Source organism: Kryptolebias marmoratus, linkage group LG8 (assembly GCF_001649575.2).
Source record: "Kryptolebias marmoratus isolate JLee-2015 linkage group LG8, ASM164957v2, whole genome shotgun sequence".
Taxonomy (NCBI): domain Eukaryota; kingdom Metazoa; phylum Chordata; class Actinopteri; order Cyprinodontiformes; family Rivulidae; genus Kryptolebias; species Kryptolebias marmoratus.
In genome coordinates, this window is record NC_051437.1 from 27,204,294 (window position 1) to 27,228,440 (window position 24,147).

General features: G+C 37.7%; 3 protein-coding genes across 3 annotated transcripts in view; all 3 read right to left on the bottom strand.

The window, feature by feature from the left end:
• The window catches only part of zgc:103759 (U8 snoRNA-decapping enzyme), a 576,073-nt gene that overhangs the window by 472,168 nt on the left and 79,758 nt on the right, over window positions 1-24,147 (bottom strand). The gene's annotated exons all lie outside the window — the stretch shown is intronic.
• Window positions 498-11,970, bottom strand: si:rp71-17i16.5 (phosphatidylinositol 4,5-bisphosphate 3-kinase catalytic subunit gamma isoform). Its single transcript, XM_017411184.3, has 13 exons — window positions 11,749-11,970; window positions 11,369-11,625; window positions 8,847-10,087; window positions 7,108-7,753; window positions 6,588-6,653; window positions 6,053-6,278; window positions 4,531-4,625; window positions 3,491-3,634; window positions 3,307-3,397; window positions 2,737-2,867; window positions 1,841-1,952; window positions 1,525-1,682; window positions 498-1,072 (listed from the first exon to the last, which is right to left on the bottom strand). Exons 2-13 carry the CDS (start codon window positions 11,606-11,608, stop codon window positions 815-817), a joined length of 3,408 nt encoding a protein of 1,135 aa, XP_017266673.1. The 5' UTR covers window positions 11,609-11,625; window positions 11,749-11,970; the 3' UTR covers window positions 498-814.
• LOC108233066 (melanocyte-stimulating hormone receptor) lies at window positions 20,126-21,274 on the bottom strand. Its single transcript, XM_017411244.1, has one exon. It carries the CDS (start codon window positions 21,272-21,274, stop codon window positions 20,126-20,128), a length of 1,149 nt encoding a protein of 382 aa, XP_017266733.1.

Below are 24,147 nucleotides of genomic sequence, written 5' to 3' on the forward strand. Positions count from 1 at the left end.
AAATTAGGGTTAGAGTGCGGGTTTTTGATGTTTGTCTCTTTCTTACTGTTTATTCATTGTCACATGCTGTTTTTATTTTGTTTTTTAATTATGTAAAGCACCTTGAAATGCCTTGCTGCTGAAATGTGCTATACAAATAAAATTTGATTGATTTGATTGATTTGATCTATACACTCACACATTCAGAACTTGCATTGCACTCTTGAAACTGTGCAAACCACATTTCCTCTGCTTGGTGAAATAAATTACATATCAACTTGCAGAAAATCACTTATAACGGTTTGACATGTATAGTAGGAATATAATGAGACAATTAATCAATGAGGCAGCATGAGACACGATACTAGGCTCAGGAAAACAAGCCAAGATGATATTTTAACAATATCTTTAAGAAAACAAGCTTTTGCCACACACCCCGACTGGTCTCTCTCCTGTCTGATTTCTCACGTCTTTTCAGACCTTAGAAGACAAACAAATTTATTTTCACAAGGGACCAACCAAATTTAAAATCCAAATGTTTTTTCAGTTTTTTTTTTAAATAAATACGTTTGCCATTTTTTTCAGGTGTCAGATGTCAAAATATTCATACAAAAATACACAATTATTGGTTTCAATATCTCGTTTATCAGTCAAAGCAAACAAGTACTGGAATTTCTTTTTAAATTAAAAGAATTTATTCATTTTGTCTTTGGTTTTTACTGATTTCTAATAAAACAGATTTCACCAAAGGCCATCAAAACAGCTAAAAGCAAACCTCACTGTGTTGAGGAACAGAATAAAGACATTACAGTGTACGACAGTAGAAGACAGTGGTCTACTTGATGCCTGCCACCATGTGGATCCACCAGTTGGCTTGGACGGTCCAGCCGAGCTCCTCGCACTGAGAGATCCGATGGAGGAAATGCTCCCTGGCCACGGCCTCGTTTTGTTCTTCCTGGAGTGCCTCCCTCAGGTATCGCATGTCCTCGGCAGCGCTCAGCTCTGGGATGCCCGTCAGCAGCATAAGGGAGAAAAGAGTGACCAGCAGGCGAGAGTGGGAGCGCAGCAGGAGGTACGCTTGGTTACAAGTGTCCTGATCAAGACAAGACAAGCAGAACAAGAATATATTGTAACAAATTATAAGATTTAGAATACAACAAAATGCATGTATACATTAATGGTTCATTCATGCTTGCATTATTCTTAACTCTACGAAGTCTTATTCATTATTTGTTAAATTACTCTGAACAGCTAATCAAAAGCCAAATAACCCATCGGATTTGTGTGTGTGTCGGTTATTGGGATGGCAGTAGTTCAGACTGGTTGCATGTTGAAAGACAGCATCCTAATTAGATTTTCACAACAAAATCTTACAGAAATACACCAGGAGTTAATTATAAAAACACGCACACACATTCTGTTTTTACTTACAGTAATGTAGCTTGTTCACAAACAAACAATAAAGTTTAATTCTGAGCTTTAAGGTGAAGCTTGTGGTGGATAATAGTCACACATAACACAATCACACCAATAAGGGACTTTTACCCTGAAGCGCTGAAAATAGAGGCTGTTTCGACCTTTGACCCTGCCCATCACATACAGGAAGTCAGGTGTGAGGACGAACGGCACACGCTCCCTGTTCACGCCAAGAAAATGCTTTCTGTTCCCCAGGATGTGGCCAAAGTCAATGTGGAACAGGTTTCCTGTGAGGGAGAAAACGCACAAACATGAGTGGTGACATGCTTTCTAAATACTCTTGCTCTTTTGTCAAAATTTAAACAGTCAGTAATAATGACTTAATGAATAACAGAAAGAGCATATGAACATCCATTCATTTTGAACAAGGAGCTGTGTTGCATACCTTGGTCTGTGATCATGATGTTGTCGTTGTGTCGGTCTCCTATGCCCAGTACGTAAGTGGCCACACAGTAACCTGCACAGGACTTCACAAACCTCTCGACGGTATTGTAGTGCTGCAGTAAAATAAAACCAAAACAGACTAATAATAATAATAATAGTCTTTAACGTAAAAATAACCAGTCAAGTCTCAGGCAGCGCCGTGATCTTTGTCTTTACTTTCTGTTTGAATGACTGGCCTAGTTTGCAACTTTTTATTAGTTTTTAATTTTACAGAAAGTCTTACTAAAAGCTTTTTTGTCAGCTTCCTAACATTATTTGTCTTCGTCAACATCAGGGCTACTCAGCTTTGTTGCATATTTTTTTAAAAAAAGGGGAATTCAAAAGCCTCAGGAGATAATCTGTAAAACTGTTTTGTCAACCACAACTTCGTCAAGGAAACGAACATTCAGCCTCTCACAGGTTTGACCTCAGAAAAAAGGCACTTTTGTTTAAATAATGTTCAAGCTGCTCGCTGGGATGCAACAATAACAATTATCGCTCGGCCTTCACCTTCGGCATAAGGGCAAAATAACTCCTCAGACAGAACATCCAACCAATCAGAGCAGACGAGGCTTTTGGAGACCCCCAATATAAAGTAATTAACCTGTATATGAGCGCATACAGCGTAAACATTTAAAAACAACTACTTTAAAACAGACAGAGAAATGTAGTGAGAACATTACAAAACTGGTTATTTAGTGGATCAGTTAAAAATACATATTTAGCACTGCTTCTGGCCTGAGAGCAGCTGCAAACACAATTATTACTCAGCTTGTTTTTTAGCCAACAACAAACCTTAAACTAGCAAGCTTTCTCCTGGAAAGTATCTTTTGTATGTTTTGTGCTTTTATTACTCACTATTTCCTGAAGAGGACCTTTGGATTTGAGCCACTCGAACAGAGCGTCATTTCTAAAGGCTCCCGTTGTTCCTCCATGGCTTCTTTGGACTGCAGCAATGGTCGCTGCATTCCTCACTATTTCAATCATGCCTTTAAAAAATAAATTAATCGAAAATTAATCAAAGGAACGTTTTCATTCAGCGTTTAAGGATTGCCTTGAAAACACATTACTTGTGAAGCTTTTATCGTGTTACTGAAAAAAAAGTCTGTTTTTTAGTGTAACAAAATCTGAACAAATTCAACAATTTCAAACACAAAGATCTGGATCTAAAGATGCCAAAACCAAGGTCAGTTCAGCTTCAATTGTAAGAAGAAAAAACAACAAAATAAGTAGCAATACATATTACAGCATGAATAAATGTACCTGGTACACCTAAATAAGTACCTAGTATGTACCAGGTATTACCTAGGTATGTAATGGGTACTTATCTAAGTAGGTACCAGGTAATACAACCACATTATACAACTTTTAATTAGTACTTGGCAGTATTAATTAGTATTTTAATTAGTACTTGGACCATGATATTACCTATGTTCTGCCCTGTGGAGATGCAGCCATATGGAATAAGATTAAGGTCCAGAGATTTTTCCTGCCAGATCGAGTCCATCACCACCAAAGTCTAAACAGAGACATACAATCTGAGGTATTACTTTACTCGAAAGTTATAATTTATTTAAGTGAGTTGAATAAAGAGCAAAACGATCTCTGTTACCTGAATGACCAGCATGTCCTGTCTGAGGTCGTCCCCCTCTTTAAAGATTATTCCGACGGGCGTGGTGGAGGTGGGTGACGGCATCGGGGAAAATTCCAGCCACAGAGGCTTCTTCTTCGAGGCCATGACCTTACATTTGTCCAGCTGGATCCAAAGAATTTCAAAAAAGCAAACTTATTTGTGTTACTATCTTTAAAAAGACCTCAAAACAGTTTTCAGGGGTGTCCAATCCTGGTCCTGGAGGGCCACTATCCTGCATGTTTTAGATGTTTCTCTGCTTTGACACACCTGATTTGAATGACTGAGTCATTAACAGGCTTCTGCAGAACTTGAAGACCTGCTGAAGAGCAGAGAAACATCTAAAACCTGCAGGATAGTGGCCCTCCAGGACCAGGATTGGACACCACTGGTTTAAATGAAACCATGTTAAATGTGCTTTTTGCAAACTACAAAATAAGCATAATAAAGGTTAACCTGGCCTATAACAAATGGTGCAGTTTGAGTTTACACCAGTAGTTTTCCAGATATATTTATAAGTAATTCTGAAATGTGGGTACGCAATCAATGTAAACAAAGAACTCAGCAGAATCCTCTGTAAAATCTTGTTAGTCTTGAGATTGACCTACATTGGGCTGGGTTGTAGTCTGTGTAGGTAAATAAATGTACATGTCAGCTGGCAGCTGTTCACAGATTTTGGACACTTTAACCATCAATAAGAGAATTTTGTTTTTACGGATTTAATCTCTTACTTTATGATTTATCTATTTATTTATTTTTATTTTGCCTGTCTTTGTGACTTTGCAACGAGTCTTTATAATGCCTTACAGAAAAACAGAAGGGGGAAAATGGATGTTTAAAGTTGAACACTTGAAAAAAAAATTAATTTGTGATTTTTCTTATTCTCTAAATAAGAGATGCTGTTTTTCCAAAGAAGACAAAGCGTTATAAAACATTAATAAAGCTTCCATAAAGTAAAAAGTATGCCATCATGAAAATCCAAAACACTTTATTTGCAAATACAAAAAAAAACATTGACCTACCAGGATTCTTCCAGCTTTGATGCGGGGGTCAAAGGGCAGCAGGAACTCGTTTGGTAGATTGTTTCTTAATAACAGCTCCTGTAGTTTAAGGGGAGCTAAAACAAAAACAATCAAGAGACATTTAACTGGATTAATTTAATTATTGGATGGAGTTACTGATTCAGGTTGGTGTCATTTGGTCACGAAGGTTCAATAACAAACATTTCCTGTATATATTTAATGTTACTTTATCAAGATGGCTCCTGAATACTCATTAAGTAGCACATCTCTATCAGTAATGTGTGAATGTGAAATGAATTGTGAATTTCACCAGATAAAAAATAGTCAACTGATTGATTTGCCAGATTAAATTTACTTAAGATTGTTTGAAAAAATCCTTCTTAGAAAGTAAAACTGACACTAATAATTTACCAGATGAACTATTTGTCTGCAAGTAATGAACTGACTAACTGAAATAACAGAGATAGTTGATAAGGTACATAATTGGAGAAGTGAGTCATCATAGGTATTTATTTTAATAAGAAAAAGAATAAAAACAATTTTTTTGTGAAATATAAGTATGGAACAATCTCTCTGTCTAGTACGCCTACTTTTATTATTGCAACTACGCTGAAAGTGAAAGACCGTTTATGATTTGTTAATGTTTTTTATTTTAGTTTTGGCTAATAAAGATTGGTTAGTAAAAAAAATACACAAACTACAGAATTAGTTGAATTAGTCACGCAACAGAATTGGATGCAACATTAAATCTGTGTTTGGTGCTGACTAAAAATAACAAAACGATAAACTGACTTTAATGTCTTCAAACTGACAAGAAAACCTTTGTATTAATGTCTAAGTTTTAAAGGCTTTAGTGCAGACATTGATGTCTTTTTGACATATTTTCAACCGGGTGATTGAAGTCTCCTATTCTGTTCTTGAAGAAGAGTTATTAACAGAAGTCAGATAGGTCATTTCGCTGCACTTGAAGATCTCACTTCACTTTGACGTTTTCAATTAAAGATACAATTTCTTCCTATCATTCCTTTTTTTTCTATAGAAGTCTGAATGAAATATTGCCAGTGCATAAATTCTCTTTTGTTCAAAAAAAGCGTTTTTATATCTAAAGCGGAATTGCATTTTTCAGACCAGGATCACTCAGCGGATACTTTTCAACCCAAGAGAACTGTTTTAATCAAGCCTCCTTAAAGGTACTCACTGCAAAGTATATAAAAAAACTGTAGTTTTAAAGATGTAGCCAATGCAATTCTGGAATGTGGGTCTGCACTCAGTGTAAACAAAACAGCTTGAGTCACACGACCGATCAATGTGGTTGGCTGTAACCTGTGTAGGCAAATAAACGGCGTATAATCTTGAAGAAGACGTTTCATTGGAAATATATGAGTGAATCTGATGCCAAACGCCAAAGATAAGAGAAAGGTTAAAAAAAAAGGCCAAAGCTATGAACATCTTAGGGATTTTATTCTTAACGTGTCAAAAAGGGGATCACTGTATCTCAGTGTCCCTGCGGAGTTTTTCTCACCTGTAGAAGGGAGATCAGTTTTGTCAGGGTAAAGTCTCTTGATGATGATGGAGACCTCCTTCAGGGCCTCCACTGCCTGCACCTGCAGGGTGAAGCTGTCAATCATGGCTTGACCACATCCCAGCAGGTAGGCCTCCAAAATCACAGCCATGCGCTGGCGGAAGTATGGGCACCCTGCCACCTCACTGCGCACATACCAGAAGAAGAAGTGGCCGATTCTCTTGCTCTGCAAGAGAAATGCCAAAAGTTATGTGTATGCAAAAAGTTGTGCTTCATAGGATTTTAAAAAGCAAATAAAATGTAAGCATGCACACACATGCAAAAGGAACCATTCTATAATTTTAATTAACTACAGACAATAACTGTTTGGTGTTTGCTGAGCTGAGGAAATTTCATACCAACAAACTATTGTTTTCACCTAGTTCACCACTATTATATTTATCCTAACAGCCGAATACTTTATGTAAAAGCATCATCTTCATCATTTTTTTATACCAAAGCTAATGCATAGAACACTAAATGTTTTACAACTCACCCGCAGAGCTCTTTGAATCAGGTATCGAGCCAGAAAACTATCATGGTAAGGTTCCACTTTCAAGGTCTGTAAAAGTAAACAAGATGATAGACAAACGTGGGTCAGTGTCACTCACTGATATGTTCACATTAAACTGGATGTATTTACACCCACGACAAGAGAATGTTTCTTACAGGCAGAGTGCAAACAAGTGAATCGGTATAATTAAATTCATCTCATTGCACAGATCCTGCAACACACTTGTTTTGTTTTTTATGAGTGGGAGAGAAAAGGAAGGGCCAAAGTTAACTGACAAGTAACAGTGAAGAATTTTACTTTCATTCAAAGAACAATGTTTACATAAGGGCTTAATAAAATTATTTTAACTAATTAAAAAGTATCATCAGAGACTTATTTGCTACTGCATTTTACCGCAGATCTTATTAAAAACAATACAAATTAATTGCCAAGCTTAATGGCAAGATTTCCATCAGCTGAATGCAGTCCGTATGGTTTTTATTTTCAGGTTAATAACACATACCTGCACCAGCTGCAGCAAATATTTCAGCACATCGTCATTGGACAGGATCTCCAGTCTCTGCACTGCTAGTCTTCTGACCGTCTCATCAGCAAAATCCATGCTCAACAGCTCCAGGGCCACAGTTACATCCAGTTCCCCTGGGTCCCAGTTTCCCAGTAACCAGTGGACGTCTTCAACCACCCTGCGGTTCATCCAATCGATATTGCGCAAGAAGTGGGGCAGGTTGGAGGCATATTGGACACTTTCCTCCCGGAACCTTTTGAGGCAAGCCCTCTTGGTGTTCCCGACTGGAGCTGGGGTTCTGAGGGTAACCATGTCGGTGTTTGGGACCTGAAGAGTATTCACTTGTGGAGAAAGAGACTCTGGACTGGATGCATTGGTCTCGGGTGAGGCAGAAAAGCAGGCAGTGGGTTTGTCTGGAAAAAGGTCAGAGGTGGGGTCACTAACAATGTCACCGTAGCTCAGGGTGTTTGGGAGAACCACTGGGAAGCTGTAGCGGTCTAAAAGGATGCTGATGGCCATAGACTCAGCAATGTTTAGGTTTGTAGCAGAGGACAACTTGTCTGCTTGGTAGGTGATGGCCTCATCCTCCTGGTCAGCGTAGGACCACATGTGCAGGGTGTGGGCGCCCTGGCTGAGAACGGATCTGCGGGGAAAAATCAGTGTCCCATTATGGTTGTTATTTAGAATTTCATGACTTATGTTTTTTTTTCTTCAGAAAAAAAAAACTCTTAACGAGCAACACTTATGTTGGCCACCTGCTGTTGAGAAAATAAAAAGTAAAATAACACACACCCCACAGAGACGTATGTACTCATTATACTGAGATTGCTTTCACATACTGTACACCTCAGAGGAAAAGAGAGAAGAAGGTGATTTTACATAAGGAACGAGACAAAAGCCAAGGTAAGTGAATCAGAAAGAAAAGGCTTTCCTCAAAAAAAAAGTCAGCTTTATGTGGGCAATTATATTCAGAAAGCAGTCACTAAGCAGTAACTTTTGATCCAAACCATAGTTTAGTTTGAAAAGTTACAAAAAAAAAGTTCCAAAAAAAACAACTGTTACAAGACTTAATCGTAAATTAGTAATAAAACTTACAAAAGAAGACTAAACTGTTTAAAATGAGGTTTTATTATTGACTTATTTAATTTCTGTGTGGATATTTATGCTGCTGTTTTGTTGTTTTATTTCTTCTCCCTTTTTGTTACTAAAACACCTAAAAACCGGTCACATTTCCAGTTATGTGACAAGTTTTCAGCAAGTCTTCATTTTTAAACCTTGGGCCTCAGTGAGATTGTCTGCATAAATAAAGGTGAATGATAATACAATGTTTGCAAAAGTGGTAATCTATTGAATTAAAACTCTTTGTGTGTCCAAACTTCCCTACTTACAATACAAACACTGATTTCCTCTATTGAAAAAAAAACAAACAAACAGCTTTTTGGCTAAGTTTTATATAGTGCTGATATTTAATAACACATAATCTCTTCCAGGCACAGAGAAAGAGTGCTGCAGATCTATTTAGCACATTCATGGATTCTTATAAAATAAATGAGACAAATATGTCGAACTGATAAGGTATATTTAAAGTACAAAGTGCTTAATGAATGAAAAATAAAAAAGATTTTCTGATGCACTACTGGATGTTAAAGTTTGTAAACTGACTTTAACAATTCTAAATTTGTAGGTTAAAGCTACCTATCTGTATCAAGAATGAGGGAATTTGGTTGTAAACTCACCTGTGATCTATGAGAAGAAGATTGACAAAGTAGAGCACCTTCTCTTTCCCTTTCTGAGCTTCTGTTGCTTTGTTGGCTGCAAACAACTGTGGCTTTGGGTCTCTGGTGATCGTTCCCTTTGAGTCTCGGGTTCCTGTTGGCTTTGAGTCCTTGGTTGTTGGAGACATGTCATTAGCACTTGCATTAATAGTAAGACTAAGCTTGACTCCACGTGGCAGGTCCCTGAGGAGAATATCAAAGTCCAGCCACTCGTTCCACAGCACCTCATCTGCAAAAGGTTTGGGAATGGAGGACACCGAGGAGAGGACCTTGCTACCATAAAGTATGGACGCTTCAACATAGACAGACTGAGGTCGTTTGTTTGGCAGTTTGGGGATGTCGAAGCCAAGCAGTTTGACTCTGAGCTTTCTCTCACAGTCCCACAAGGAGATCATGAAGATGTCATCCAAATCCTTCCCTTGGAAACTGAGATCTTCATGGGAACTGAACTGTCCGCTGAAACCATCAACAAGCGGCCAGTCCACAAACTTGATGGTCTCATCGGCAAGGTGTGAGACAGGAACCACAGAGAGGTGGAGATCCTGATTGGTTTTCAAACAATGTCGAACCCAGAGGAAATCAAGGAGGGTGTAGTCACCAGAAAAAAACTCCTCCCTCCCTGTGACTTTCAGCACCAGACCGTCAGAAGTGTCATATTCAACTCCCTCTTTTGTGGCAACTCTTTTAAAAACTTTAAGAAGAACATTTGGACTTGCGTTAGAATCAACCTGCACACTAAAACTGATCTTGTTCAGGTAGTGGAAGGTGACAGAAATGTTTCTTTTCAGCCAGTCCTCAAGCTCATTTGGGATGGGGGTAGATGTTATCCAGGGCTCCGTGGCATACAATGTCTCATCCCGGTTCCTCAGCTCTTGCCTTCGTGAAGATGCAAGTTTCCTGCGGGTGAATGTGAGTTCACCAAGTCGATCAGATGCCTCTTTCTCCAGATCATGTCCGATCAGGTAGGTTAAACACTGCTGCTGTCTTTTCTTCTCTTCTGGATCAGCCGCAATGAGCGGTTTTACAGCTATGTGTGCCAATAGACCCTGAGAGTCATCATGTGACCATGGGATATCTAACGTCCTGATAATCTGACAGTCATCGTAGGCCTCATACCACTCATCCCCTCTGGCGTACAGCAGGGTGTACTTCTCAGGATCCAGGATGGCAAAAGGGTCAGGATGACGGGTTTGTTCCTGTGCCTGAAGGCATAGAAACAAATATTTGAGTACTGTAGATAAAAAAAAATTCAGATGTGATCTTACCAGAAACTATATTTGTTCTGCATCTAGACTGATTTTTTTTTTCCTCAGAAGAATAAAATAAAGCACAACTTGTTGAGTTACATGATAAGAAACTACAGTGAGTTGGAGTATATACTCAGTCAAACTGCTAACTTTTATTGGTTCAAACTAAAACAACTTAATGCCCAGTACTGATCGCATTGAAATCACTTTGAGTTCCTCTGATTTTTTATTTAATTTTATTATGATTAAAAAATGTAGTTCCAAAACCATCTTTAAGAGTCATTTAAATGTTTTAGCTTTGACCAAAGTGCTAGGTAACTTGACAATGCCATCAATATAGTTTTTCTTTTCTTAAAATTGAAGTTGCTGCACTTAATTGTCATTTTAGATAAATTTATAATACAGTGAAACAAAAGTGCATTTATTCTTTGCCACACTAAGTACAAAAGTAACATGAAGACAGAACGGTACAGTGTAAAATCATCTGGGATAAAGTTATAAAATAGACAAAAATAACCATAACTCTAAATGGAAAAAACTGCAAGTATAAAGCATAAAGTTACCTAAAGATGTAAAATAGGCAAAAACATGTTTTGACCTTAATATGACCTACTTTTCAATTCCACTTGGACAAAAAAAAAATCTGTCAATAGGTGTGACTTATTTATTAAAAAAAGAGGAAGACATTTTCTTCATGAAACTTTAGTACACACTAAGAACTGGGTTAAATGGAAACCAAGTGTTGTTTCAAATTTGGACCGAGTCAACCCTGGGTAATCTTAATTCAGAAGGGTTGGGTTATCAGTTTCAGTGTTTTTGACCTGAAATTAGATTAAAATTATAAATTTGTTGAATTAGAGCTAAAATAAGTTGAGTTAAAAAAGAGCAATCCAAAATCTGGGTTACTAGATAATTACAACTTAGGTTGATGCTAGCTAGCTGATGCTCCCTAAGGCAGATTAAACATTTTCTTACGAGTTGTTTTTACCATCTTACCTTTATTTATAACATCCCTAAAGCAGAGGTTCAGTCAAGTCCAATTTGATCAACTTCTGGCCTAAAATGGTGGACTATGAAGAATGACATGGCTCATCCATGACCCAACCTCTGGGCCAAAGTTTTGACCCAATATTTGGTCAAACCAACCTAACCTACGACCCGGCAGTTTTTAGTGTGTATGTATTTAGTAAAACAGCTCTTTTGGTAGATAAAACCTTCCAATTTGGGGTTACATACCTTCATACAGATGCGTAGCCTCAACTGGTAGATGCTGCACTGAGCAGGGAGGATGACTGACACGGACTCATAATTCCCGTTGCCACAATAGTCTTCATCTGCACTCGTTTGCAGAGGACCAGGCCAAAGCTTACAGATAAACTTCAGCTTGTTCTCAGAGCAGCTTTGGGTCGCCGCTCCAGACAGGCTGCTCGCAGAGTCTGAGCGAAATTTTGAATACGAGGCCACGTCGGTATCCATTAAGAATTCAGCAAAACCTGAAAAAGATATCCAAGAGTTAAAGCAGAAGATTAATTCAGTTATTAAGCATCAACATTAAAATATAAATCCAAACTGAGGAGCAACAAGAAAGCTCAAATTGGAGAAAAATTAAACCTTACAGCAGCTGGTGTTAAGAAGGTTCCACTTGTCTGGCAACGTGAGTCTGTATGAAGTTCCTTTTTGTGACTACACTGAAGCTTCCTCATTCTTTTTCACAGAGAAAAGCACTTACAAATAATTTACTGATACTATACATGCTGTACTTCCTTGTTCTAGTTTTTTTTACACTTAGATAACAAATTACAGGAATGGCTCTGACATTTTCACAGCTGATGCTGTAAAACTGGGTGGGATTCAGACTGCTTCTCTGCAGGTGAACGAGCAGAAAAAAAAAGGAGAACTTCTGCATTTCAGCTGTAAATGAAACCGGTCAGAACAGTGCAGCACTCTGTGTCTTACCGGAATTCGACAAACCTGTTTGAGCTGTTCGGCTTGCAATTCTGTGAAGGTATTATTCAGTGCAATGCAGCTGCACCTTAGTTTTTGTATCTGAGCTAAAGAGAAAATTCAAGTTATCAAGTTATTCAAGTTACCCATTTAAAACAAAGAAAAACAGTTCCACTTCAGAGCATGATATAAATAATGTTTCTGTTAGTTCCTACTTGCTGTTGTCATTGTAAAATCAGACTGTTTTATACGTGTATCTAAAGTGAGCTGATATTTTTCTTAGTTCTGTTTTTCTGAAACACTGCCTTTTTAAGTCAGTTTTTTTTATCCAAGTAAAGTACAAGGACAAAGAACTGCAAAGTTTAAGGAAGATATTTTGCATTGCTGCCAGACTTTCTTTATTACACACTGATGATTGTGTGAAATATTACTAATGAAAATAATATTGTATTTGTCACAACACAGTGCGTTGTGAGATGAGGACAGCAGTACAAACAGCTGTTTATCTGATTTTAATGAAATTACTCATGCTCAGTGACAGAAATAAAAGCATAACAAAAACACAATATCAAAACATGCTTAAAGAGAGCTTGAGTGTCATTAAAAGATATTAAACCTACTTCAATCTATATGGTGGTGTTACAATGAAAGGTTGCTCTGCTGCACTGACACCAATTTTTCTTATTTCTATTATTATGTTATATTATATTCTAATATATGTTTCTATTTCTTGTGCATAAACTACAAGACTGAACAAACAGAACACGGGGCCTAAAATATATTTATTATTTATCAATGTACTTTCTTCAGCTTCATGTTGTAACAACTTAATATTCCAAAATAAAGTTTGATTATTTTATGCTCTGTAGCTGTTCTTATTTTACTTAAACAGACAATAAAAATCAAACCACCTTGAAGATTTTGATTAGGTCTGTTTGTCTGCACACGAACAAATAATTATTTTGATTTTAATTGTGCTTTGTTTTTTATAAAATAAATTAAAAATACCAGTTTTTCAGTCTGGGTTTATAGAAAAAAAAAAATCAATGATCAAAAGGTGCACAAACCCGAAGTGATTCAGTTTATAAAGATTGTCACAAGCTTCGTAACCTTTATAAAATTTTACATTCAAATATTAAATTAAATACAAAGCTTATTTAAACAAAGCAAATTCAAGTTCCCCCTCCCCAGCAGGAACTAGTGGTGCAGTCCAATTATCCCCTGTGTTTTTAGGTGTGCCAAGCCCTGGCTGCCATCTTTTAACTCCCAGGAACCACGTCAGGTGAGCAACCGGTAAAAACAAACAAAGAATTAATCATAAGCACAAACCAAAGATGAGCATGAGCTGATAAAAATACAAGTAACTAAACGTGCACGCTTTCAATTAGAACTAATGTATTTAAATCAACATTTTATTACAAATTAAAGTTTCAATATGTTTAATGAATGAATTAGGGTGCACAGGAGTTACTGACTTTAGTGGAGTGTGGCTATGGGTTTGGCCATCACAATCAAAGATAAGGCAAAGATTAATACTTTGCACATGTTGCAAAACAAAGAAGGATGTCCTGTATTACTGCTGCAACTGCTCCTTCAGCTTTAGTTCGTGAATATGGCCTCTCCTGTGTTCTGATTATCTCTTCAGCTTTCCCTATTTGACCTGTAAGTGTATCAAGTTGCCTTTCTTTCCTTCTCATGTGCTATTCTTATTCTACAGCACCCAAATTCAGAATCTAACGAGCCCTGCTTTCCATAAATTCATTCAGTTAACAATAGTGTTTCAATATGCATATTAGCTGTATGGCGTCACTGGCACGTTCACAGCTGCGAAAGAGGGTGAAACAGAAACTGTTTCTGCATTTTAATCATCTCTCTGTCTTCATTCTCACCTCAAGTCTTGGGTTCTGTGTTTCAGTTCACTGTCTTCTTCGTTTTTCTCTATCCTCATTTCATTCCTTGTGGTCTCAATCAATAAACAAACATAAAAAAAATTATATTATTGAAGTTTGCCCAAGGCAATGAGCTGATTCATATCACTTTACATAAAAAATCAATGTGAATATACATTTTGTTGTTGGAAATTGAGTCAAATAATTCAAATTTTCATTATATTTCTGAACTTAGTGGTTTATTGAAATAAATGTCTTTGTCTATTTGTTACAAATAGAGGTAGGCTGTAATATACATTTAAAAAATCCCCCAGCTTGCCCTGGTTTTTCGCATTAGCAGTTTGCTAAGATACTGCATCGAATCATCAAGCTCTGAGTCTGCAGAGTTCATGACTGGTCAGATCTCAAATGTAGTGGTTGTTGGTTGGAGATCAGGGGAGCTGAGGACAAACAAACCAAGTACTAAACACTTGTTACTAATAAATGGAAAAAACAGACAGAAATTACAAGAACATACTGACAAACACGGTACCAAGAGAAGATAACAAGAACATAATAAATTACATTACTAAAACATCATGAAGACTAAAACCATGACATTACCGCTGTTTGCATTTTCATCTCCTTTGTGGATTCAAGACTACTTGAACATACAACGCTGCATTCATGCTGCATTCATGCATTAATGATGTGCACAATGCTATAAATGACCTGTTGCCGTGGCAGCTGGATTCTTGTGCTCACTTCAAATTGTGTACTGGATTACACATTATGGAAAAATTAAAAACACATTCCCAGTTACTGCCAGACCACATTGACTGACGTATGAAATTTCTATGAGATTTCACTGAAGCACAGTTGATCCATACTGGGAAACGTGTAAGTGCAGAAGAGGCACTTAATGGTCATCTGGTATCGCATGTAAAGACATCTAAACTAAGAAGGGCTGTGAATAAACAGACCTTTCAGGAGCCAGGTGCTCAAAAATGTTAAAAGGCAATTAAAAACAAACATTTAAAACCTATATATATATATATATATATATATATATATATATATGGTGAGCTGCTTTGTTTTATTGACTTATGACAGCTACATTACTTTTTAATCATACGTTCTTCAGATGGTATTTACCATGCTCTTTTATTTTTATGTTAATTAAAATATCTTCCCGTTGTTTTTATTTTAATTAAATGTTTTGATTGGGATTTTGGAGATAGGCACCAGCGCCCTGTGACCCAGAAAGGAGAAGCGGGTAGAGAAGATGGATGGACGGATTGTGATTTTGCAGTCAGTATTCAGGAATGTTAAATCAAAATAATAGAAGAGAGAATTAAAAAAAATCAAACATTAAAGATCATCACAAATACAAATTAAGAATATTTAAAATAAAATTAATTATTGAAAAGTTGTGAGTTTGTATTAGAAATCATTAATGCACAAATTAAAGCACCACAAGCAGCAACATTTAATATATTTTTAAAATACAGAATGTTTTATTTTTACTAATTACCATTCAAAAGAAATCAGTTGAACATAAACAGCCTTAAAAGTAAGTTACACTGAGGTTCTGCATTAAATTGTGTTGTTTATTATAAATAAATTAAGACAGATAAAGTCTCAGGAGGACTCGTTTTAATCAGCGTTGGTAAATTAAACTGTTGCAAATATGAATAAAATTCTTTATTTTTATTATCTTCATGTTTTTAGATCACTTTAAAATAAGAAATAAATGCAAAATGTCTTAAATATCATGGCACATTTTCCCTTTTTACATAGTTTTCATCTTTCAGTAAAATGTGCATTGCTGTCTGGTGATTACTATTCTACTTGAACAATATAATTTACAGCATTAAGTGCCTTTTAAATGAATATAATTGCAACATATTCCAATAACCACATGTTCTTCTTACTTGTGGTTTTCTTCACCCAAATGATCAGGGATCTATTGTCTTTTTCAGTCATGTGAAGCTCCGACAGAATATATCTCCAGTATGTTTACATTCATTGTGTTTGTAGAAGGTAAAAGACTCTTAGGTTCATTAAATGTCTATGCATATCCATAATTAGGTTACAGAGCAGCTGTGCATGCCAGCTCAAAGGGTTGGTAAATGTCCAGTCAATAGTCAGCGTTGTATTTTGACTCCTGTTCTTTTCTCCTCTCCTGATACTAAACAAGATGCAACCATAAAGTCTGTGCATTGGCAAAAAAATAAAAATAGATGTTCTGTGTTGTTACAATCAGGGGTGGGCATTCCTGGTCCTCCAGGGCCGCTGTCCTGCATGTTTTCCTTGTTTCCCTGCTCCTGTAAGCTTATTTTAGACCTAATGAATCAGAGTAAAAGAATTAAAATCTCTCTTCTTTAACATTTTTTTTAAATGAAGCAGCGTCACTCTGCCACTGCAGAGACAAGAACCAACTTATCTTTCTCCTCATTTGGAAAAAGACTAAAACCTAAAATCTGCTCCACAGCTCATACCATTTCTAGCCAACAAGCTACTATCACTGTGTGTGCTCTTTGTTCGTCTGCACAAATTATACAGCTGGTGACTGTGGAAAGCCCACAGTGATGTGTGGTTTATGTAGTTAAACTCGTGACAGGCAACATATAATAAGAGAAAAACAAAGCAACATGCACACAGCGACCTGTCCAGACTTGAACGCTGGAGATATAGGCACCATGCAACCATGAACGGGAATTAGTAGGTAAAGAAAATTGGCAAATAAATCTAAAATCAGTAGATATTATACATTAGTTTGTGCCATTATTGGAGATGTTATCCCAGTTTTTCCACCCCTAATTCCTTCAAACCTTTTGGTTTTTAGTCATTGGAATGGAGATCAGCTGATTGATTCAATTATGTTGTTTTTTAAGTGTTACTTCTTCAGTTCCCAAAATAGCAAACCTCTTAATTCAGTGTTGATGCATTTTCCCAAATATCCGTGTGCTCTGGAGCGCATGTGAGCTTCTGCTGTCTGGTAAGAAATACTCAGAAACCAGTCATTTTGAACCACTTACATTTATATGTATAAGACAATGCAAAGTCTTTTTGTTAATTCCCAGACACAGAGATTAAAAACAAGACTTTACACATTTTTATAATGTTCATTGTTTTGTTAAGTTAAAACTCAGCACCTAAAATACCCTCTCCTGAAAAATTCCTCAATACCCCAAAAATGTATGATCCATATAGTATCATTCACTTCATGGAAATAAAATAAATAAGTACATCAAATCAAGTAATTTTTCTTTTTTTTTGCTTTTAAAAAACAAATGTGTCTCTGAAAAGGTTGCATAACATTGATTTCCTTATATACAAATCACAAAGTTAGCTGGTTTTACAAGCTGCCTTTACTGACTTAAAACAGCACACAAAAAGACCAATTTTGTTTTCTGGGTTCCTGAGTTCACAGACAATCACAACAGCATATTCTGCAGTTCTTGCAACAGTATGGTTGAAGTTTTTTACATTCAGGTTTTATATAAAAGAATAACAAACAACTACACAAAAAGCAACACCAATGCATGACTGTGTTTTATGTACAAGTTATTATTAATATATTTGTATTGTTAAAAAATAAGATTTACTGATAGGCCCTTTGAGATGTCCTCATCAAGTGTAACAGAATTGTCATGTATATTATGGTCCCCTTCCACAAGAAGGGGGCCCAACAAAAAGCTGTGATTGGTGCCAAAAAGCTCCAGTTTTGTCTCATCAGTCCCAGAAAATTTGGGTTCTGTCAGCATGCATTTTGGCAACTTCCAGACTGACTTTTCTGAGTTTATTTGTCAATAGTGGAGCCCTCTGGGGTCTTCTTCCATTATGATTTAACCCTCTCAGGCTCAAATTAAGTTTTAGTAACAGGAAAAATCAGATATTTGGGGAAATTATCATCTGGGTAAAATAAGGCTCATAAAATATGAATGTGGAGTAATTAGGTATATGCAATTCGCTGTTGCAAATCTGCAACGTCTGCCTTGAGAAGGTTAAAATGCAATCTGCAAAGTGATGCACCTTGACTTTGGCGTTCATCTTGAAAGGTTTTAAATATTTTCCTTGGTTCTTTTTTTCCATCCAGACTGTCCGTCTGATCAACCTGGGGACACGTCCTTTTGAGTCCAGGTCCTGGGAGGTTGTCTACAGTCCCATAAACCTTGAACTTTTTAATAATATAGGCAGCTGTGGTCAGAGGAACATGAAGCTGCGTGGAGATGGTCATACGGCCTTTACTTTTAACATGAATATCTAAAATCATCTTTATGAGCTCCTCAGACAGCTCTAGTCTTTGTTTTCTCTGCTCCATGTTCAGTGTGGTGCACACAACCATGCAAAACTACCCAGTGGCTGTTTGCTCTCCTTAAACAGGCTGAATGGTTGTGAAAGGTTTGAAGGCACCTGTGATACTAACTGAAGTCAAACACTTAGATTGAACCATGACTATAACGCAAAGATTAATACTCTCTTTAAGGACACCAACAAATCTGCCCATACTATATTAGCATATCTTTGTAAAATAAACAACAAATCATTTCTTTTCACAATTATGTTTGTTTAGTCTATCATATACTAAAGGCATAGCGGCATGCATAAGACAATTGCTTTAACATGAATCACCTCTCAAGAGAAATGAAGCCTTGTTTTAATAAGATTTATCCAAGCCTGTATCTGTTCAGTTTTATGATAGGTTATATTGCTCTTAAAGTGATTTGGCCATTCATTTATGATAAAACTAGTGGCCTTGCTCTTTCTTGCTGACAAGCTTGTCTTAAAGACATTGCTTACAGTCTTAGGGCAGACTGATTCTGACACTTGAAACTGTCTCATCACTGGGATGTTTTACTTGACATTTCTTTGGTAATTAATTAAAGAAACCATCAAGCTGGGCATTCCTGTCTCCTTTATCTTTTTGCCATGCCATGCATCAGTTTACGAGTTTCCAAAGGTGTGCAGTGCACACAAAGTCTCTCGAGGCTCCTCACAGTATGAATTCAAATATATTCAGCAGTGCTTGATTGTCAAAAACACTTTGTTGTAAACTGATTACAGACCTCCCTTCTGCTTTCCCTGATTTCAGCTAGTTAGTATTTAAAAATAAAACCACGGAATAATGAATAAAAATAACAGTTTGTGGCATACAAGTTGCACATTTCTTTTTACGTATAAATACAGCTCTAGAACAAATTGAAAGACATCTGCATCTTTAACATGTATGAGAGCCGTTCTGTTCCAGTCTCTGTTTAATTCCAACACAAGCACCCCTCATTCTACTTAATGAGGTAATGATTGTTTGATCACCTAAACCAAATCTTAATGAGGAAAAGAATAAAACCCACTGCTGCGATTGTTATTAACTTCTTGCAATAGGACCAGCAGGATAGCAAAAACAGTGCTAGTAACTCACAAGTAAAAAGAACTTCTGACCATGCCTAAAGCGTTTAAAAGAAAAGTGAGGAAAAGAAGGATTTAGTTTTGGCTTTACTGGCAGATGGATGCACTTAGAGTCATGTCTTCAGTAAGGTTCAGGTTTGGATAGGACCAGCGGACCATGATGGTCACAAGCTAGTAGAGGGAAAAAGTCCCCCAACAAGAATGTGAAAGACTGATGGGGAGCAGGCCAAGATGCTGGGATTAAAAATCAGAGTTATTGCATCAAATATTGATTTCTGATCTCTACCTAAAGTAAAATATTATTATTGTGATGTCTTAAAATGAATATAACCTTGTTTTCTTTGCAATTTTTGAGGTCTGAAAACACTGCACCTTTTCTGTTATTCTGATCATTTGTCATGTTCTGCAAATAAATACTCTAAATGACAAGGGTTTTTTTTTTTTAGAAATTTGGGGTGTCCTGCATGTTTTAGATGTTTCTCTGCTTTGACACACCTGATTTGAATGACTGAGTGATTAACAGGCTTCTGCAGAACTTGAAGACCTGCTGAAGAACAGGGAAACAACTGAAACCTGCAGAATAGTGGCCCTCCAGGACCAGGATTGGACACCACTAGAATAAAACAAAAAAAAATTCATTTTGATTAAATACATTAAAATGAAAAACAATTTCTTTCATTGTTTTTTAATTTGTTCCAGGGCTGTATTTTGTTTGTTTTGATCAAATATTATATAGCCTATGTTTTCCAGCGTTGACAGAAAGATAAGACTAACCAGCCTCAGCAAGGTCATTATGCGCAATGTTTCTGAGTCTTATCATCTCTCTTGGAGGCTCCGCTGCGACTCTGTTGTCTGTGCGCAAGCGGAGCAGGTCTGCCAGCGCCTTCCTGATCTCCGCGCTCCTCAGCCCGTACACCAGAGGGTTAATGCACGGTGGCACTAAAAGCATTATCAACAGGGACACGTGGAACCCTGCCGCGGTAGCTGAGGGGGTGGGTTTGGAGCCGCCCTGTGACTGAGAGGACAGCTCGATCACACCGGTCCCCCTGAACTCCCACAGAGCATCCGAGGTGACTTTTATGAGGAGCGGCAGCAGCTGCAGGAACAGCATCCCGCAGTAAAACATCACTGTTTTGCGCGCTGTGTGGTTCCACATGTAGAACGGCAGCACTGCGTTGCTTGGATGTTGGGACATCTTGAAGTAGGAGAACGCATGGGCCAGCAGGCACAGTAGCAAGGTGCAGGAGCCAAAGAGTTTACGAAAGATGGCAGAAGGGCGCGGCGATCCCATGTGTTGCTCCATCACGTCCGGCTCGCATAGCAGCCCCATTGTGACATGATGGTTATTCTCCTCCTTCCCGTTGTGCAGCAGCAGAGCCATGCTGATGATCCCGATGGAGATGGAGTACACCCAGATGAAGATTAGCACTATTCTCAGGCGCATCTGAGTGACTATCACCAGGTACCGGAGCGCAAAACACACGTATAAGTAGCGCTCCAGTGCCATGCTGGTGATGGTGGAAAGGCTGGAGAAGATGCTAGCTGTTCCCACCATGTACTGAAGGTAACACCATGGGTTGAAAGCCATGGTTTGGCGTCGGACCAGTGAGTAGATGACCGCCGGACCGAAGGTGGCTGTCTGCAGGAGGTCGCTCACAATCAGGTTCTCACAGAGGATGAAGCGCGGCTGCCAGGAGAGATCATCAGACCTTTCAATGCTGTACAGAGTGCACATGTTAACCACAAAAGAGAAGAGAGTGAGCAGAACAAAAACACTCATCAGGACCGGAACCGCTTCTTCATCGGGTATAATTGAATGGAAAAGGTAGCCGGCGGTGTCCATGCGCTCCGTTACGCGCGGCTCAGTCTGGTTGTCCCGATAGCCGCCGCACTCCGACGAGATGTTGGCTGACTCCATAACGTTTAAAAAGCTGATTTAAGAATACTCAAAACACAGAGGTTGCAGCCTCCTTCTGCGTGGTATTGCCGCAGCATCACTGTTACCTTTAAGACCTTACCTGATAACCCGCCCCCAGTTAGAATACAGGCTTCACACAGACGCGCACATTTCTCTTAAACATACTCTATTGTGCCTTAAAAGAACACAAGGTTGGTATAATTCATGATCAGTGAAGAATATTGATTGGTGTTTTAAAGTGGCAAATACGGAGAAAGATGCTGATGTTATTATGTAAGGAATTTAGGAATCATCTCAGATCAGTTACTGACTTTAGTTTTTTTTTTTTTTTTTTTTTTGCAAGAATATTTGAAAGTAAGTAAACGTGCATTGTGCATGATTTCTTCGAGAGTTTCCCCTTCAAACGTGATGATGAGAAACAGTTGGGGTTCATTAAACTTAATGATGCAGCTCTGGAGTCCTTTTCTGCGCGTGTACGTGCACGCTGTCTGATGCACATCGTTTTATTAAACATGCTTTTTTATTTTTTTGTGTGTTGTTGTTGTTCAGATTGCAAACTGTGCTCAGGTTTTCTAATACAGATGTTGCTTTTGAGATGTATTTCAACATAAAATAGAATCTATGTCCTAAAAATAAAAATAAAAACTAAGATGCATGTTTTGTCTATTTTTCTGTATGACAAAAGCACAAGTGAACAGAAAGGAGGGAACACTTAAAACGTGAGAGGTTTCTTAAAATCATATACAGGCTATATATATTCATCATATAATAATAAAGTTTCTGAGTTGGCTTCCTATTTTATCAACATTAAAATATTTATGCATTATGAACAACATTTGCTGTGATGTTCAAACCACATCAGGTTTAAAAGGTAATCTTGCATTGAAAAAGAAAGCATTTTGAATTAAATATTAAATATTAAATTACAATATTTGTTTCATATCAATGGCTAACGTGTTCTCAAAAATTTGTAAGCTAAATTCGTGATTGGCTGCCAACTACCACGTGCATTTGTTTACTTACAGAAACAACCAAAGTGACAGATAGTAGGCCAACAATGGAGAGCTGTTTGAGATCAAAAAGTCTTAACAAAATTTGGATTTATTTGTACACATTTCCACTTAGATTTGTTTACAATGAGAAATGTAAACAAAGAAATGTATGTGATAAATGCATTTCAGAATTGCATGCAAATATGGAAAACTACTGAAAGATTTTATTTCAGTAGTTCACATATATTATAAAGAGCCAATTAGTAAAAGTTATCTACCTGAGGAAGCCAGCAGATTGAGTTGAATCTTCACTTCGTCACAGTCTCCCGTCCTGAGCAGCACATTGGTTAACAGTGGAAAGGAAAAAAGTCCCTGTTAACAGGAAGAAACCTCCAGCAGAACCAGGCTCAGGATGAGCAGACATCTGCTTCGACTGGTTGGGGTTAGAGGACCGGAAAGAGACACAGACAAACATAGAATGACTGGTCCAGGTGTTGTTTCTGTTGCAAGAAAGACAAAGAAAAACACCTGATAATAACAGATATAATTACAGTAGAGCAGGTAAAGACAGCAGCAGAGTGAGGAAATGTGGTCAACTACTTTCAAACTGCAGTATTTAATAGTTCAGGATAACCTTTTTCATGTTTGTTTACAATGAGTACCATTGAGGAAACTTGTCAACAGTGAGAAGTCAGCTCCCTGCTGTTCAAGTTTTGTAACTGCAGTTGATAGTTCTGTCTTCTGAGGCCAGCTGCAGCTTGTGCTCTGAATCAGTGAGGCAAAAATAAAGTTGCAAATGCATTACTGAGGAGCTCTTATCCTAATCAAACAAAAATACTGATCCCCCAGTGTCAAGTTTTATGGATTTGGTTCTCTAAGTACTGAACAAAATTTGGATATCTCTGAATTTAGCAAGATACTTAGAAGGACCCCCAAAGTTATTTTTAAATAAAACTGAACAAGGCTTTGCTCTTAGAGCAGGCAGGGAGCTCTGATCTGAGTTTATTTCATTTCAGGGCCCTCTACAACAACTGGTTTATGTTTAAAAGCTGCACAACACATAGAGAGCGCGTAAAAGCAACAGAGGAAGGCTAGAAAGACGTTAGAGGAGCAAAGTGATTCAGATGAAGGGACATAAGGCTGAAAGGGGGAGGAGTAATGGCGTCCCTCCAGCCTAATTTAGACTGTTTGTCTTGAAGACCCAACTGCTTGAAGGAATGTCCAGGAATAGAATGGAATGTGGAAATAATATACAGAGAGAGAAAACTAAACATGATAATAATTAACAAACCTGTTTTGTTTTTTTCTTGATGCTTCCCCAACAAACCAAATCTGCCTAACCTTTCCCTGCCTTCTTCCCACTCTCGCACCACTCGAGGCCTCGTGCTTGTGGAAAACCTCGGACCGGCCAGAACCTCAGCTGGTGCTGTCAGTCAGGCAGGCTCTCAGTGAACGAGGTGACATAAGTTGGATGACTTGTAAACTGAACTTGCTCTGTAGCCCCCTGGGGAAGGCAGGAGGTGAAGACAGAGAGGAGGTGAAGATAGAAAACTGAGATGGTGAGGATCGAAACATTCAAAATAGAAGACGGTATGAAAACAGGACTGTTGGGTCCAAACGGGTTTATAAAACTTAAGACAGTCAGTTTGTAGTTACGGCTTCAATCACAAACAACCAACTGGTCGAACAAATTGCAAAAAAAATTAGCATTCGCTTCCATTAAATTCTAGAGAAAGAGATTCAGATATTCTGTTCACTTGCAGTTTGAAGCATTTAAGCTGAATAAAGGAGCCCTGATGGTCAGCTGATTAGGCTGTCAGATGTAATGGCACTTTCCTTTCACAAGCTATTGCAATTAACCTAAAAATACTCTTAAAGTGC